The following is an 18,955-nucleotide window of genomic DNA, read 5'->3' as shown; positions in this document are numbered from 1 at the left end:
AAAGACTAACACAAGTCTCTTGTTTTTGTTTCGTTATTCAGTCAGCAGTCTATGCCGTGTGAGTAGAAGAAAATGACCACACTTCTCTCTCTCTCTCTCTCTTTAAAAGTCTTCCTTCTATCTTTATCTGTTTCGATTTTCTTCTTGATAAGATTACTAAATTTCTTAATCAAGAAATTATTAAGAAAAAAAAACACGGAAGAAACAGATGATATTATGGCTTGCTGATGGCCCTAATTAATTGGATACATGAATTTGTTTGAACCTGTTGATGTCCAAATATGACCTTAATTTTTTAATTTTTTTTACTTAATGGTTAATGAAGTATTTTTTAAAGATTCTATGATTTTTTTATTTTTAAAAATATTTAAAGATGTTTAAAAAATAGTTGAAACTTTTAAAACATGTCATAAAATTATAAAAAAAAATCCTCCTCTGGTCACGACGGATTGTGTCTGATCCTTAATTAGATGATGATAAGGTTGTGATCACATGTGAATGGAGGTTGTGGGACTAATATACAAGGCATTACCTTTGTCATATCCATTTTGTCAAATTCATTAGGACTACTTACTCCTCTTGAATTTTAGACATATGGTCAATGCAAAATATATGCCCATTAATTAGGCCCCGTTTGGATTGAAAAACCATCTCCATTTATCTCATTTCATCATTACAATTTTTTTAAATGATTACAATTCAACTTTTTTAAATTTTAAAATAATAATAATAATATTAAAACTAATATTAATAATATTATAACAATATTTTATTTAATTTTTAATTTTAATCTAAAATCATTCCATCTCTTCTCACTATTCAAACTAGGACTAAAAGTTGTGGTTGATTTATTAATGGGCATATATGAGGATATGCCCATTAATTAAGGTCCCATTTGGATTGAAAAACAATCTCAGCTTATATATCTCATCTCATTGTTATAATTTTTTCAAATCCTCATATAAAATACAATAAACATTTCAATTTTTTCAAATGATCACAATTCAACTTTTTTAAATTTCAAAATAATAATATTATTATTATTAAAAATAATATTAATGATATTATAACAATATTTTATTCAACTTTTAATTTTAATCTAAAATAATTTCATCTCATCTCATTATTTAAACCGATACTAAAAGTTGTGGTTGATTTATTATCGAAATATCTATATTTTCTAGTCCCTTTAATTAGATAATGATAAGGTTATTGATCATATGCCAATAGGGGTTGTGTGACACAGCCTGCAGGAATAATATACGAAGGAGGTTGTCAAATTCATGGGGACTAATAATTACTCCCAATGAAAAAATCTTCACATCAGCCTAATGTGCGCATCAACCAGTTTGCACACCTTACGTGGCACCTATCGCTCTCCCCATCACACGATTCCTCTGTCATTTGAAATTTCATCAGAAATTTCTTTCCTTTCTTTTTCCGTCAGAAAAAAGTTCCCCAGACTTGCTTCTTCAAACCCCACCTCACCATTTCCTCTTTTGAGGGGAATACCTACATTTTCTAACCCCTTAAATGGTGCACGGCAACCTTCAGGCTTCAGTCGAGTTAACTCTGTCTTGTTCGTTGAAAACTGCATGTTTCCACATGTACGATGGTGACCGCACTATTGGGCAAAGAACCAAGTGGCCGTTAGCTTGAGTTTATCCGTTTCGTGTAGTATACGAACTTACGAAGTACGTTGACTTGTAAAGTGAATTGGAATGAAAATTAAAAATTAAATAAAATATTTTTAGAATATTATTTTTTTAATATTATTATTTTAAAATTTTAAAAAATTAAATTATTTATTAGATTTTAAATAAAAATTTTAAAAAAATTATAATAATTAGATAAGATAAATTGTGATGAATTGAAACCTCTTTATCCAAATCCGACCTAAAAAGTGCAGTGTTTTTCTAAGCCTTCCCACTTTTAAGGGCGTATTGGATTTAAGTTTTAACTTCATAATTTGCATATTTTATTTAATTTTTAATTTTTATTTCAATCCATTTATTTTTGACGTAAAAACAAACGTTACCTAATTGTAGACTTTTCAGCTTCAAGGACTCGGATTTTCTGTCATTATCATTAGTGAGTGACAGCTTGCAAGGCTGGCCTTATTCCAAGCATCATCTCACAAATTAGTGACTTGCATTTCTTGTACCTGTTCCATGCATTACACTAATCTTTATGGGAAAATTCAAAGCCCTAAACTATTTTGTCATTTAACGATGTGAATTTTATATTGGTGCAGCTTAAGATGTTATCTAGTTTGTTAAGTTGGTTTATTATTGAGTTTTATTTCATATATTCTTAAATAATTTTTTTAAACGAATTTTGAATTTATTCATCAAGTTCTAGTCGATTTATTCATTTTTAGAAGAAATAAATGTTATTATTGAAATTATATATATTTTTTCAATTTGTATTTTTAACTAACTACCCCATTTAATTAAGTGGTTAGGTCTACTATATATATAAAAAAAAAAAATTCAAATATCAAGCCGATTTGTAAAACACACGAAATAAAATATTTACATCATATAATTTGATTTAAAAAATGTTTGAAAAAAAAAACACACACAAAATAAAAGGGTGTAAAATGCACTTATCAGTGGAAACTCTCGAGACACCTCTCGGTGGCTCTAGCAGTTCCCTAAGTGATATAGATGTTGTAATCTACTAGTTTGAGAATAAAATAATTTTATATAAAAATATGATACTTGTAATAATTAAACTATTTTTAACTTTTTATAAAGTTTTGATCATGAACTACGTACGGAAGTAGTCTCGTCTTTCTACATATAAAATTGTTACATATCAATGAATATATATATATATATATATAATATTATTTTTTCTTTAGATTTTTAAATATGAATAAAGATGTTATCATTTTTTAAAAGATGGAAAAATTCAATAAAATATTGATGAATACCAAGTTTTATCAGTTTAAAACTACGTTTATTAAATGAACTAGTTTGAATTTATCCGAATAGAGTTCGAACTATTCGTAAGTAGGCCGCGGAAGGCTAATGGAATTTTGTTTTTAATATATGGGGAGGGGATTGGATCCTTAATTTTCTTAATGAAAAATTAAAGTGTTTTCAATTGATCTAAAAATCTTGACGCCAAGACATTGAATAATAAAAGTCTCTATTATTCAACAAACACGTACAAGACATCGAAGAAGTAAATTAAACGTCATGGCCGTGGGCTCGAATTGATTTCTTTCTTTTTCTGGACCACTTTTCTCTGCTAATCGTAATTTCAGGACCATGGAATCTCTTAAATACAAGCTGTGACATCTCCCCTTGTTCTTCGATCCTCTCACTGCAACAACACTATACGCTATTACTCATGGCGGACCCAACTTCTTTCCTCTTCCTCCTTTCTCTGACGCTGCTTTTGCTACAATCTTACCTATTTAGCTTTGCCAACGCAAAAATTCTCGACATTAGCACCGATAAATCTGCTCTTCTTGCATTGAAAGCTCACGTTTCTTCTAAGGACCCTCACCATGTTTTGATAAGCAACTGGTCCTCCAACACTCCTATTTGCACTTGGGTCGGTGTTACCTGTGGTTCTAAACATCTCCGAGTCAAAGGTTTAAACATTTCCTACATGGACCTTGGAGGTACCATTCCTCCGCACATTGGAAATCTTTCGTTCTTGGTTAGTCTAAGCATAGGCAACAACAGTTTTCATGGTTCATTGCCAAATGAGTTGTCTCGTCTTTATCGGTTGCAATTCCTAGACTTGAGTTACAATGAATTCAGCGGAGAAATCCCACCATGGATGGGTTTGCTAAACAAACTTCAAATATTGTTTCTTCATGGTAACAATTTCGAAGGTAGTATTCCACAGTCTCTATCTAACATATCATCATTGCAGCGGATTAATCTTGCATATAACCAGCTTTCAGGCTCCATACCGTCCTCTATGTTCAAGATGCCTACCTTGCAACAAATTGTCCTCCTCTCGAATAAGCTTTCAGGTCGAATAACCTCCATTTTCTTCAATGCGTCTTCACTACTACAATTCATTCACCTCAGTGATAACGAGTTATCTGGTGGACTACCGACGTATATGTTTGATCATCTTCCCAACTTAGAATTTCTTTCTGTCTCCGAGAACCATTTCTCTGGGGTACTCCCAGAAATAGGGAACTTAACCATGCTTAGAGCATTTTTCCTTTATGGGAACCACTTTGAAGGTACATACGTTTCGGTTTAAATTAATGATCGATTGACTATATATTATATTCTTTAGTTGGTTATTTGCAAACTCCAAAATTAATTTCTGGATCTTAAATGTTTAACAGGTACAATTCCATCCTCGTTGCTGAAGTGTACACAGCTGCAATTTTTAGATATGTGGAATAATAATTTCACCGGAAGACTACCCCCAGAAATAGGGAATTTAACTATGCTTACGTACTTATATCTTGCCCAGAACAAGTTTGAAGGTACGCATGCTCATAATTAGTCTTGTTTTAGCGAAATAGACATGGAGGTATCAACAATGATTTAGTATGCATGATTTATGATCATTTCCGATTAAGTACGTTTTCAATTGAAAGCACAAAAATATTTTTCCACAACATGTGCATGGAAACTAAGCACCCGTTTGAACAGTGAAATGAGATGATAATTTTGTGAATATTAGCAAAATAGTTTATGAATAATTGTGAGATAGTCTGAGTTGAGCATTTTTTAGGTTTTGAAAAATGAGAGAAAAAAATTGAATAAAAACTATTATAAAATTAAAATATTATTAGAATATAGTTTTATAATATTATTTTTGTTTAGGAATTTTAAAAAATTGAATTATTCTTTATTTTTTGTTTCAAAGTTTGCGAAATTAGTTGTAATGATTAATTTGAAAAGGTTGTACCGATTAGTTTAAAAATTTTGTATTTGAATTATGTTTGAGAATGAGATGAGATGAGATGAAATAAAATGAGAATTTTGAGATGAGATATACTTCCAAATAAGCACTAAAATATTTTACTGTAGTCTAGGAAAATAAAATGTATATAGAGGATAAATAATCCTTCATTGCTCCTTTCTGAACATCATTCTTTCTTATTTTTCGTTAAGAAATAGGACTCTTATTTATTTATTTATTTATTATATATATATATATATATATATATATATATAAAATCGAGGATCATACTTTTATCCATTAATAGCGCATGAAATCAATATATAACTAGTAGTTGAGGGTGGAATGACTTTGTTTCACCATGATCCGGAAATGAAAATGGAATTTTAGGTAATTAATTAGAAGTAGAGAGTTATAATAAAATTTAAAATAAAAATTTGGATATTAAACCGATAGTTGCAATCCAACTCATTTTATTATTAGTCTTGCTAGGTTTAAGCGAGTTCGTGCACCAAACTGCGTACTGAAACTTACATGATTTTTTTTATTAAAAAGAAAAATTTTGAGAGAAAAAGAAGTCCTCTATCTCACGAAGATCATTTTTGTTTTCAATTCGCACCGTTTTATTAGATGGATGTTTTACATGTCAATATTGATGCGCGATTTAGCGCACAAACTCGTTTGCAAGAAAACTTTTTCTTTTATATTATTTCTTTCATTTTAGAGATTCACAAGCTTGTTATTCACGTGTATTAATGTACATGAAGATCAAAATCAGACGAAGAATCCATGGAGATCGACCGTTGTTTGAGGAAAAATCTATGAAAATATCCAAGGATAAATATTAATTAAACCGATCCAAGAACATATTATTCCCTTCTCATATATTTAGAATTATGAATTCCATATCTAATTAATTAACATGATATCATGAGTCCATAACAGGGCTGAAAACTGAACTAACCGATTTTTTAATTTTTTATTTATTTTTATATAAATATATATATAATCAGTTGGTTAACTAGTTTGAACATAGTTCAAATCGAATCGAATTGACCGACATCTGTTTTTCTCGATTTAAACTGCTGATTCTCCAATTTCTACCGGTTTAGGAATCTGGCTGGCAGGCGGTTCCGTCTGTTCCTGTTTACTTCGAATCCATAGTTAATTAACCCCAATCCATAAACATGCATAGCCAACTCAACGGATAAATAAATTAAATTGCCGCTTTGACAATATTTTAATGTAAATCTTTGTTCTTATCTTGGGCTGTTTACGGCCAACTATATTAGTTGACATCATAGTTTTTTGTATAGGAATGATCTGCAGCTAACTTGTATACGAATTATTATTCACATGCAGGTGCAATACCGAGTCAAATTGGAAATCTGCAAAAACTAGAGCTATTCGCTATTGACTTGAACTATTTTTCTGGACCGATTCCGTTTGAGATCTTCAATATCTCAACTTTACGAAATATTTCAATGGTAGCGAATAATCTCTCAGGTCACCTTCCATCAAATATAGGCAGCCTTTTTCTTCCAAATCTTCAGGTCCTTTCTCTTGGTGAGAATGAACTGAGCGGAATGATTCCCAACTCTATTCTCAATGCTTCACAGCTCATCATGTTAGATTTGAGTCGGAACTCATTCTCAGGCTCAATTCCAAAAGCAATTGGTAATTTAAGGTTCCTCGAGGTGCTAAATCTCGTTTCAAATAAGTTGACAATTTTGTCTTCAGAACTGAGGAGCCTTTTCTCTTCTTTGTCAAGCTGCAAATATCTCAGATATTTAATTTTGTCTAAAAATCACTTGAATGGCGTCCTTCCCAATTCAGTTGGGAACCTCTCAACCTCTCTTGAAAGACTTCAATTACATGACTGCAATATTAACGGCAACATTCCAGAAGAGATTGGCAATTTAAGTAGCTTGATTGATTTGACCCTAGATCACAATGAACTGGGAGGACCTGTTCCAACTACAATTGGAAGATTGCACATGCTCCAAGGTTTGGTTCTTTATGGTAATAGACTAAAAGGTTCAATCCCTTCTACACTCTGCCATTTAGGAAGCTTGGATACACTAAGTTTAAGTGGTAATGAGCTTTATGGACACATTCCTGCATGCATAGATAACATGACTTCACTAAGAACTCTTGACTTGGGTTTTAACCAATTAACTTCTTCAATCCCTTTGAGCTTGTGGAGGCTTACAGATCTCTTGTTGGTTGATTTATCATCAAATTCTCTTAATGGCCCTCTATCTTTAGATATTGGGAATATGAATGTCTTGAGAGCATTAGATTTGTCAAAAAACCAAATAACAGGCCGTATTCCAGTTACGATTGGCGGGCTAAAAAATATTGTCAATCTATCTTTGGCAGTCAATCGACTAGACGGCTCAATTCCTACATCTGTTGGTGAATTGGTAAGCTTAGTGGTTTTAGATCTTTCCTACAATAACTTATTTGGAGAGATTCCCAAGTCCTTAGAAGAACTCTCATACTTGAAACGTCTAAATTTGTCATTCAATAAACTACAAGGAGAAATTCCTTCCGGAGGACAGTTTGTACACTTCCCAGCTACATCATTCATGTCAAACAATGGACTTTGTGGTGAGGCTCGAATGCAAGTCCCCCCATGCAAAGGAAAAAAGGCCACGGGAATGCGAATACTGAAATATATGTCAATGGCAGTGGGGTTAATGATACTTGGACTGTGTCTTGTATTTTTCTCAATAAAACACCATAAGAGGAATGCTAAATTGTCACATGACACAAATTCAATGCCTTTAGCAACATGGAGAAGAATTTCACATCCAGAACTTATTCGAGCAACAGAAGGGTTCAGTGCAAACAATTTACTTGGAGAAGGAAGTTTTGGGTTTGTTTACAAAGGAACACTTTTAGAAGGTATAACTGTTGCTATAAAAGTTTTCAATTTGCAAGTGGATGGAGCATTCAAAAGCTTTCACATAGAATGTGAGGTATTACGCAATATTCGTCACCGGAATCTTGTCAAAATCATTACTGCTTGTTGTAACATGGATTTCAAAGCCTTGGTATTAGAATACATGCCTAATGGGAACCTAGATATGTGGTTGTACTCCGAAAACCGTTGCTTGAATATGTTACAAAGGCTAAATATAATGATTGATGTGGCAACAGCAGTAGAATACCTTCATCTTGGTTATGCAACACCTATTGTTCATTGTGATCTGAAGCCTACCAATGTCTTATTAGATGAAAATATGGTTGGACATGTCGCTGATTTTGGCATCGCCAAACTCCTTGGTGATGGAGTTTCTCTAACACAAACAATGACTCTCGCTACAATTGGATATATGGCACCAGGTGAGGTTAAGATCCATGTTTACCATTTTAGTACTCTCATATAAACACATAATATTGTTCTCTTTTCATTTTAGTACCATATAATTATATTTTCTCATGATAAGTTGTAACATATGTATATAGAGTATGGATTTGAAGGACTTGTTTCTACAAGGGGAGATGTGTATAGTTATGGCATTTTATTGATGGAAACTTTCACAAGAAAGAAGCCCACAGATGATATGTTTACCGGAGAAATGAGCTTGAAGTGTTTGGTACAAGAATCATTAGCCCTTTCTGTACTTGAAGTTGTTGACGCCAATTTGTTAAGCAATGAAAATGATTATGCTGCAATGGAGGAGTGTTTGCTATCCACCTTGGGATTGGCTTTGCATTGTTGTGCTGACTCGCCTGAACAGAGGATTGGTATAGAAAATGTTTTAGCTACGCTCAACAAGATCAAATTGAAGTTTCTCAAAGATATTAGTAGACGCTAATCATGTGAGAGAATAAGGTTAGTTTATAGCTATTGATTTCATGTTTATGGTTTTCCATAAGGTAATATTTACAGTAAATTGGGACTCTTCTAAAATGACTTTTTTATGGTAATTAGTTTGTCATGGGACTTACTAGCTAATAGAAGTTAGAAGTTTACATATGTTGCAACTGATGATTGGAGTTAATATCATTATCATCCAATGAGTTTTGAAAACATATTCAAAGCAATGGAGGCAAACAAAATTATTGTTTCCACTCTTGTGGCATATTGGAAGAAGAGTAATTGTGACATTTGTATATTTTATTGTCTGTAGACATGCTTACTACAAATTAGGGAAGAGTGAGGGTAGTTTCAAGTATATATGAAATCTTACCTTTTTCTATACTTGCAGTTACCTGAAAGAAGCACAAAGCAGCATGAATTCTTGCCAATTTTGACCAAGTTTCTTCAAAATCATCATTATTATATCATGCAAAAAAGTAGTCAGTCGAAGGCAGCCATTGCTCTACTAGTTTATGTCTACTATACAAGAATTTGATCAAATGGTGGAGAATCTCAACCTAAGCTTTCTTTTATTCACCGGAAAGAAAACTAAAATACTTATGCGAATGTCAATGATATGATTTATGCAGGTTAGTTGTATTTTCTCTATTTCTCAAAAGACGTCAAAAGATTCATATTAAATGTGTTGGACAATTCTTCATAGGGCCTTTAGCATAATGTGTTGGTTATCATAATTTGGTGGTTGAATGACTTGTGTAATGGGTATGCTCAATTGATTAGATGGAACGATATTAATGGATTGTAGATGTAAATTGTAAAGAGATTATATCAGTGAAATAAAAAGGAATGTGTGTATATCTATAGTGCAATATTTGGGATTGACCTCATCTCCAAGTGGCCACCAACGTTAACCATGAATGCATCGGGAATGGAATTTACATTGACCCACTCTCCTTTATGTTGCACCTGAAGGTCAGGGATCCCATTATGTATGAGGAGGGGTCAAGAGGGAGTGATCAGAATGAAAAGGCATGCCCATTGATATTTCTGGTTCTGGACATGGTGGATACATGTTTGCAGCCATGATCTGTAAACTTGATTCCAATCTCACTGATATTCCTTCCAGCAAGTCTCTAGCTAGATTTTGGGTTCTTTTGCCTTACTTAGGCCAATGAGATATCTCTGTGGCAACAAATACAAGAGCCAATTGAAATTAAATTGACATGGTTCACTGAGATGGAAACTAGAAAGCATATTACCCAATATCCATCTGTTTAGTAGTCTGGAACAAAAGAAGCATAATTAACTACACACAGAATCACATGGAGACTAGAAGTTTGTTTGATTTTTTCACAAGTTTACAATTGGCATTTTTTCTAGATATGTGCATTTGCGTCGTCATATGTTTATGTTTGCAAATAAAAATAAAACTAGATTAGTAAGATAATGGTATCTATCAAGCCTAATTAAGGTATGCAATATTGCAGTTCTCAACTTTGGAGGTTAATCTTAACAAGAAATATCAGGAAATACCTGAATCTAGGGGATTTAGTCAGTGAGTGAAACTTGGGATAGTAGGCTTCAACGTTATCAACGTATTTGTGTCAAACTGCCAATAAAAAAGCTAGAGTAAAGAGAACAATGTCGTCAGGTAGGCCAACAAACGAAATAGAGTCTGAAGCTTGGTCCTTGTAATATTATATAGGTAAATATTAGAGATTTAATTGAAGTATTTTCAATTAAGTCTGTAACTAACTGGTATTCTTTTTTTACTAGTTAGTTACTTTACTTCTTGTACCTTTACAGCCTTTAACCTTTTACATGTATAAAAACAGAGACCTATTGTAACTCCATTCATACTGAACATAGAATAAATTTCTTCTCTCTGTCAAATAGTTTTTGTTAGAGAACTCATCGAAATATATCAAGCACAGCTTATTGAGTTACTCCACAAGTTTATCCAGCCTGAACAAATAATCCAGCAAGCGTCAAGCATCTCCTCTTGGTAGTAAAGTCTACTACGTAGAATAAATTAGCGTAATACTCAACAAATCCATAGTCTAAATACTTTTACAAAAGAGAACAAAAAGAGAGATTATGTACTCTGATTTTTGGAATAATCTAAGGACCATTTGAGGGGGGCTACATATAGCCCTTCCTGTGTATTTCAAATGGCTTGCTTAAAAGCCAGCCTTTAAACCAATAAAGTGGCAATGACCACTTTACTCTTCAGCACGTAACGCATCGCTTTTATGCCATGCGTTACATGCCATTACATCACAGGAGGACGGGCATGACCCAATGGGCGACCCTCCAACTTACATCTCTCACCCGCACACAGTGGGCATGACCCCAGGTCTGCATCTTTCTATTGTTTTCAATCTTGTTCATACAAGCAAATAGACTGTGCGACCACCAAGTACACTTACAAAAAGAAAGGTGGGAGCATTATACCAAATCTCTCCTAGAGAAGACCAGCATAGCAACATCCCTAAAGTGTCTTGTCATGATCTAGACTCATTTGATTGCATCAGATCAAACATTTTAGAACCCTCTTGAGTTGAAAAAACAACTCAGAACAATGTTTGACTACCTCCAAATCATTTTGATGTGTTCACAACCTTAGTCGCTACCAATGTGTAGCGTCATAGTTCGAAGTCGGCAAACGTCATCGAAGATACGATGTCAAATAGTCTTCCCTTTGCCCTCATGTCATTCAACTTTGGTCAAACCACTTTTCCAGGTATGCTTATTTAGATCGGTGGATTTCTCTTCCTCAAAGAGCATATGTCTATATTAATATCATACAACTCCTAGTCTAGCCGCTCCTTAACCGTCTAACCCAAGTTCCTCCATTTGCTTGCCTCCAAAGTGTAAAAGAGGATCTTGCATCTGGCTAACCACATGCTAAATGGATTGTGGGCTTACCCATGCATGGTTCTCTCAATACAACAAACCTTATCTTAGCTCCCACTAAGGCGACATATCTTTGTGTCAACCAACTTATCCCTTTGGACAAGTACGTAGGGACACAATGTCTCATCTTTACTCACTACTTAAGCGCTAGAGGTGATCGTTGGTGTGAGTGAGCCGATCTAAGCCTGTTGACATAACTTGTGTGTGTATTTGGAAAACAATATAATAAACAAAAACTAAATAAAATCACTTTGCCTTAATATCCCAAAGGAAAGTTTACATTTCAATGTTAACTGAAACACAAATTACATTCATAAATCTACACAGTCTTTAATTCCTAACATGAGCCTAAAAATATTTCTTGCTATAGGCTTTCTCAGGGGATTAGTAACCATGCGATTCGTAAAAAAGTATTTCAGGATCACTTCCTTTTGGGCTTTCATGTCTATGATGAGTGGTATCTGATATCTATGTGTTTGGTTCTTCAATGATACTTTGAGTCCTTAACATATGCGAGAGCTACAATGCTATCGCACAATATTGTCACCGGATTTGAAGTATCTATGCCAATGTCTAAATGGTTGAGGAACCTCCATAACCATAACCAAACAACTTCTTGAACAAGCTATGTATTCTACCTCCACGGTAGATAAGGCTATACACAGTTGTTTCTTATTGCTCCATGTAATGACATCATTGTTGAGTAGAAAGACCTACCTAGTGGTTGATTTACACTCATCTAGATCACTTTCCCAATTAGCATCGCTGTAACCTCTTAGCTGCAAATTCGAACCTTGATAGCACAACACATAATCCTCAGTTCCCTTGAGATATCTCAAAATTCTCTTGAATGCTTTCCAGTGAGCCAATCCGGGATTAGATTGGAATCTACTCACCAAGCCTACTGCATAGCATATGTCTGGTCTAGTACACATCATTGCATTCATCAGGCTCCATGCAACATTACCATATGGAACACGAGTCATCTTTAAAATAGTGTTTGGTAAACTAGGAGCAACTAAAAAACTGGCTTTGATACCATTATTAGAGAACTCAGCGACTAGCCTAAAAGTCAGCCTTTAAACCAATAAAGTGGCAATGACCACTTTACTCTACAACATATAAGCCATGCGTTACATGCCATTATGGCATAGGAAGAGGGGCATGACCCAGTGGGCACCCCTCCAACTTACAGTTTTACATCCTTATCTTTCTTCCTCTAATTTGCAACATGGTATCAGAGTGGAAACTTTAGGATCCCGTCTCTTTCTTTGTTGCGATGCCAAATTGAACCTCTGTTAAAATTCATGGTGATGATCAATTAACATATCCCTATCATTTACAAAATGGATAATATTTGACTGGTTCTGTCTTGGTTTCTCAAGTTCTAACGAGGGATAATTACCACACATGGTGTAGATCCATGCAAAAAGCTTTGTAGGGTAAGAACAAGATGGCGTTTATCAATGAGATCATAAATCAACCAGTCGATTCCAATCCTTTGTAAGAAGTATGGGAGCAATGCAACATTATGATGTTGTCTTGGATCTTGAATTCTGTATTGAAAGACATTGCAAGGCCAATCATATATGCGATGACTTCAAAATAAATGTGGAAAGAGTTAAAGAATCAATTTTCTCAAGGAAATGCGCCATGAAATTTTCAATTGCAAAAAGATCTTGCTTCACTTTCACAAGATTAGTTGTCAATAAGGGAAAATTCTATACACCATACTACCATCCCACTTTTATCTTACTAAGTATGATATGACACATTTATCACCATTAAATGATAATTTATTGCATGCTTCTCTATCATCTAATGGTGATAAATATGCCACATTCTACTTAGTATGATCAAAATAGGATGAGAGTGTGGTGTAAAGCATTACTCATTAATAAGTGTTTACTAGTTAACATTTAAGTGCTTGTGGGATGAACTTCTTAACTACAACCAGATTCCAACTTCAATTAAGTCTGTATTAGTAAAGACTTTAATTTTGGGAGATTTGACCTCAGGGCCAGTACTATTAGATGATACGTAGTTCATGGGTGGATGCGGTACATGAACAGAATACTTCTACACAGTTGAGAATATAACACAATCCAAACAAGATTTTCCATTGATCTTGTTGCTTTGCTCAGGAAGTTCCACACATTCTTCAAGGGATGTTCTACTTCAATTTCTCTGGCATGCTTGAGCTAGGTGAAGAAGAATACACTATTAATAGTCATTTTCATGCTTTTTAGGTCTTTTCTTCACTTTTGCAGAGTGAAATTTGAAGCTTCCATCTACAGCCCTTGGAGTGGTCATCGCCTAGCATGCATCTCGTGGACTTGTTCCACAAAATACATTACAATGTAGTCTCTCCCCTAAATAGGGTGAAATATCCCCATCCCATATGAATTGCAGATCTATGGTATTTTTTTTGCACCTTTATTTTATTTGAAAGTTGATTTCGAGGATTTTAATTTTTTTTTTACTTTTTTTAAATATGGTCATTTTATATCATATCAAAATATGATAAAAAGATACTGATTAAAAGAATAATAAAAAAACACTTTTCTAAAATTTATAGGTTGATTCAAATTAAACCAACCTCCAAAAACACAATAGACAATCTTTTGGACCAATGATACCCTACCTTCCGTCGAATAATCCGGAGGACTCGACACGAGTTCAACATACCTTCTAGGTAGATTTCTTTTAAACTTCTAATTTTTTTTCGCACGTGCATTTGAATCGTTTTAACACTATGCCTAATTACAACATCCATCGATGCCATCTTTTGGACCAACAATACCCTACCCTTTGTCGAGGAATCCAAAGGACTTGACACAAGTTCAACATACCTTCCAGGTAGATTATTTTTGAACTTTTTAATTTTTTTTGTATGTGCATTTGAATTGTTTTAATACCATCCCTAATTACAATGTCTATCGATGCCACCTTTTAGAGCAATGATACCCTATCCTCCATCGAGTAATCCAGAGGACTCGACACGAGTTCAACATATATCTTCTAAATAGATTCCTTAACTTTTTAATTTTTTTTTCATATGTGCATTTTAATTCATTTTAACATCGTGCTTAATTACAGCTTCCATCAATGCCACCTTTTGGATCAAGAATGTACTACCCTCCGTCAAGTAATCCAGAGGACTCGACATGAGTTCAACATAACCTTCTAGGTAGAATCCTTTTAAAAATTTTAATTTTTTTTCGTAATTACATTTTAATCGTTTTAACACCATGCCTAGTTACAACCTCCACTGAAGCTACCTTTTGGACCAACCATTCCTTACCTTCCATCAAGTATTCCAACGGAGTTGAGAAGATTTGAAAAGACCCAAAACTAACAGATGAATCATCAACTATGTCATTTAATGTTGAAAGTGAAAAGAACTTTAGAGATAATCACACAATTGATCAAAGCTTTCATATGACAAACGGTACTGCACCTTTAACGATGTGAGTAAACATCCAGTCACCTGTAGTGGGAAATTAAAACATACAGTGAAAAGATGGGTCATCTACGGCATCTTGTAGATATGAAATAGGGCATCCAAAAGAATAATAAGATACTCATCATGGACAAAAAGAACTTACAGATGTTTTTTTGAATAAATACAATAACCAAAAACAAAAAAATAAAATAAAATTGGAAGCATTGTATTATCGACCAAATTAGTTGAATTTATCCCTAACAATTAGCATAAAAGGACCCAAGGTTGTAAAAAATTGCCCACAAGGTTGAAAAAACTTGCCCACAAGGTTGAAATTAGTGTTCATCAACCAAAATCAACAACTCAAGAATAAAAACAACCCAAAATCAGAAATCAAAGCAATCCAGCAACTCATAAATTTAAGCAACCTAGCAACATAGGAATCACCCAAGCGTTCATGAACCAAATTGAACAAGTCAGAAATAAAAACAACCCCACATTAGAAATCAAAGCAACCCAGCTCAACAAACATAAATCTTTCAATAATAGCGTAGAAATCAGAAATAAGAACAACCCCAAATCATAAATCAAAGCAACCTAGCTCAAAAATTATAAATCTTGCAATAATAGTCTAGAAATTGGAAATAACCACGACCCCAAATCAAGAACTATAAATCGTGCAATAAAAGCCTAAGAACTGGAAATAACCACAACCCCAAATCAGAAATCAAAGCAACCCAGCTCAAAAATCATAAATCATGCGATAATAACTTAAAAATCGAAAAATACCACAACTCCAAATAAGAATCGTGCAATTCACTGCCAGTAAATTGGTTGAAACAAAAGAACTAAATAACAACATATAGATCTAGGGTTCTGGTTGGTGAACATATTGAATGATAGCAAAGAAACCAGACCGATGGGGGAGGGGGATTTGCACAGGAGGAATGGAAGAATGGAGCTTCAGAATCGCACGAGGGAGAAGCAACCAAACCGATGGGGGAGGGGGGATTCACATAGGAGGAACGATGGAGAAGCACTAGACAGCTTAACGGCCGAGAATCGCTTGGGGCTGGCTTCGGGATTCTCATTTGAACGATGGGATGGGGGGATTATAGGAGATCTCAAATCTAGTTATAATTTTTTTAAATTTTAATATAAAATATTTTAAATATTTTTAAATTTTTAAATAATAATAATATTAAAAAATAATAATTTATCATTTGAACTTAATTTAATTCAATAGCACAACTTAACTCTCATAGGGGATGCTAGCTACTGGAGTGAACTCGTACCACAGGGACAAGGTCAACCTATGGACCCATGGATTAAGGATAGTGATAGACTTATTACCTTATTATTATCTATCTATTATTAAAAATATTTTAAATATTTTTATTTTTTTATTATTTTTTAAAGTATTTTTTTAATATTTTTAATCATTAAAAAAAATTAAAATATATATTTACTAATACATACTTCCTTAATCATTAAATAAAATTAAAAAATTAAAAAAAATTAAATATAAAAAATAATAATAAATAAGTAGTAATATAGTAATAACCTTATCATTATTCATGGACCAAACTTCTCTTCAGACCGGATTTGTCACATCGGAGGATGTGTGGTGTGTAATTTAAAAACTAGACTAGGAATAGAATTTTTTTTATAGATAAAGACTTTAATTTTGGAAGATACGACCTCTGGCCAGTACTGTCTCGGTAAGCAGAGAAATATGGCTAGCAATATCCCTTCTAGACGATACATACTTCATGGGTGGATGAGGTATATGAACAGAATACTCATACACAACCAAGATTATCCAAACAAGATTTCCCATCGATCTTGTTGCTGCTGATCATGAAGCTCAACGAATTTCTCAAGGATGGTCTACTTCAATTTCTATGCGATAATTTGGCACTGATTTTGGCTTGAAGCATTTCCAAGTATTCCCTACACTTCATTACCGCGAATGATGGTGGATTGGTTTCATTGTCAACCAACTCTGATGCTGGGCTAACAACCATTTCCAGTTCTTGTCCAAACAATATAGGTATCGATATTTTTGCATCAGTTCCATTCACAAGTGCCCGATGGAAAGCACTCTTGTACTTGTCGTTACTCAATATCTTGTAGGAAATTAACACTTCTTGGTTAGAAAGATCTGAAGAATCAAATTTCTTGGTCAAATATTTCCAAGTTCTAATTAATTAAACAAACCTAACCTGCAAGAAAATATATGCGTACATAAATATCAGAGCAAGCAGTACTGCCTTTTCAGGTTTAGGACCCCCATTGGATCTTGACGTTGGAAATAAGTAGGTTTAGGACATGATCTGCTATAATACCATGTGAGACCACTACTTATCTCAAAATTGAAATTATGACAAAAATGCGAATTTTAATAATTTATATGTATTGAAGAGATGCGACAAAGTGTTCAGATTACTCTACAATGTCCGAATCAAATGTCTAGTGGCATGATCAAAGCTGATGATCGTAAGCTATGCCCTATATCAGGATGTTGAATATAGATACACACACAAGCATATACATACCAATCCATAACATGTTTGAGATAATTTTTGTAATTCTTGAGCTTGAACTGGGATATATAGGCTAGCTTGGTATTGGTATTTAATTGCCTGCTTTTCATAAAGTTCCTACAATTTACGCTTCTTAGCACCAAGAAGGGACATGAATTGTACTTCCTACAATTAACTTGCTCATAAGAAAAAAAAAAGGTGTGAAATTAATAAACTGCAATATGTTTTTAATAATTGGGAGATCCACCTTCATGTGATCGTCGATGTTAACCACAAATGCATTGGGATTGGCATATACGTTGACCCTATTCCCTTTATGCTGCACCTGAACGTCACGTATCCCAGTGTGGATAAGAAGGGTCAAGAGGCCATGATCTGAGTGAGGAGGTAAGCCTATTGCTACTTCCGGCTCTGGACATGGCGGATACAGGAATGTAGCCACAATCTGTAAACCCGAATCCAAATTCATGGCCTTTTTCTATGTAGCCTTCTTCCAACCCCAAGCCCATTGATATCCCTTAACTCTCTGGCAAAAGACTAGAAGTTCATTCTCTACAGAAAATCTCTACTCTCTTTTGTAGGCTTTTCAAACCCAAATGGCTGGAGGTAAAAGATCTTATAGATCTCTTTATTCTTTCAAGAAGTTTTACAATTGGTATCAGAGCCGAACCTTTCGGCTTTGTGTTTGAATTATTAGCATTTCAATTTTATTCATATAATGAGTCTTTGATGATTTCGGAGATGGGCTTGACTTTAGGCTTTTAAGTTTTTGCTTTTGAATTCATATCAGGATGGTTTTGTGCTCATAACTATATTAATGGATTTCAATGAAATGTTTTGACTTTGGGCTTAATTTCAAGCTTATACATATTGATGGGCCTTTGGGCTAATTTACAGTTAATGGATTTTTACCTATTTTAGTATATACCCAATTGTATTTTTTTTTAATAATGGAAGTAATGCTACAACATTTTTATTATTTAAAAGAATACATAAATAAATTTGGAAACTCAGTGTAACTAAATCATAAGTTTTAAGGATTTATTCCTACAGGAAAATCTTTAATTTTTGTAATTTAATTAGTATAAAAAAATGATTTTCGGGATTGACAGTAAAATTTGTCTTCTGCCTACAGGTGTGGATAGTTTTATTTATTAATATTTGGAATAATTTGTCTTATAAATAAAGATAAGTAAATTTATGTTGTTGTGCAACTTTTTTCCACAGGAAGGTTAAAATGTACTTGAATTCATAGCATTAAAGTTTTTATTGGTTTTTGTAATTGTTGTTCCAAAATCCTTAGCTGATGGTATTTATTTTATTCCA

The 18,955-nt window shown here is 33.6% G+C and overlaps 2 protein-coding genes across 2 annotated transcripts; one reads left to right on the top strand and one right to left on the bottom strand.

Annotated features, from left to right (window-relative positions):
* Positions 1-3,223: 3,223 nt before the first annotated feature.
* On the top strand, positions 3,224-9,576 carry LOC109001456 (LRR receptor-like serine/threonine-protein kinase EFR). The gene is made up of 5 exons (XM_018978739.2): positions 3,224-4,216; positions 4,325-4,468; positions 6,253-8,241; positions 8,365-8,734; positions 9,111-9,576. The coding sequence occupies exons 1-4, from the start codon at positions 3,361-3,363 to the stop codon at positions 8,715-8,717; spliced, it is 3,342 nt and encodes a 1,113-aa protein (XP_018834284.2). The 5' UTR covers positions 3,224-3,360; the 3' UTR covers positions 8,718-8,734; positions 9,111-9,576.
* A 7,402-nt stretch (positions 9,577-16,978) lies between these two features.
* Positions 16,979-18,098, bottom strand: LOC109001441 (protein DMR6-LIKE OXYGENASE 2-like). The gene is made up of 2 exons (XM_018978723.1): positions 17,877-18,098; positions 16,979-17,212 (listed from the first exon to the last, which is right to left on the bottom strand). The coding sequence occupies exons 1-2, from the start codon at positions 18,096-18,098 to the stop codon at positions 16,979-16,981; spliced, it is 456 nt and encodes a 151-aa protein (XP_018834268.1).
* Between the last annotated feature and the right edge of the window lie 857 nt (positions 18,099-18,955).

Source organism: Juglans regia, chromosome 4 (genome assembly GCF_001411555.2).
Source record: "Juglans regia cultivar Chandler chromosome 4, Walnut 2.0, whole genome shotgun sequence".
Taxonomy (NCBI): domain Eukaryota; kingdom Viridiplantae; phylum Streptophyta; class Magnoliopsida; order Fagales; family Juglandaceae; genus Juglans; species Juglans regia.
The sequence above is the reverse complement of the archived record's forward strand: the minus strand, read 5'-3'. Positions and strand labels throughout refer to the sequence as shown.

What these genes read in the sequence shown, in the direction of transcription:
- LOC109001441 (XM_018978723.1), bottom strand. Translation starts at nt 18,098, where the DNA reads ATGAATTTGGATTCGGGTTTACAGATTGTGGCTACATTCCTGTATCCG. An exon ending in ACATCGACGATCACATGAAG is followed by an intron (nt 17,213 to 17,876) that starts GTGGATCTCCCA and finishes ATTTCCTACAAG; the next exon opens with ATATTGAGTAACGACAAGTA.
- LOC109001456 (XM_018978739.2), top strand. Translation starts at nt 3,361, where the DNA reads ATGGCGGACCCAACTTCTTTCCTCTTCCTCCTTTCTCTGACGCTGCTT. An exon ending in TTATGGGAACCACTTTGAAG is followed by an intron (nt 4,217 to 4,324) that starts GTACATACGTTT and finishes AATGTTTAACAG; the next exon opens with GTACAATTCCATCCTCGTTG. An exon ending in TGCCCAGAACAAGTTTGAAG is followed by an intron (nt 4,469 to 6,252) that starts GTACGCATGCTC and finishes ATTCACATGCAG; the next exon opens with GTGCAATACCGAGTCAAATT.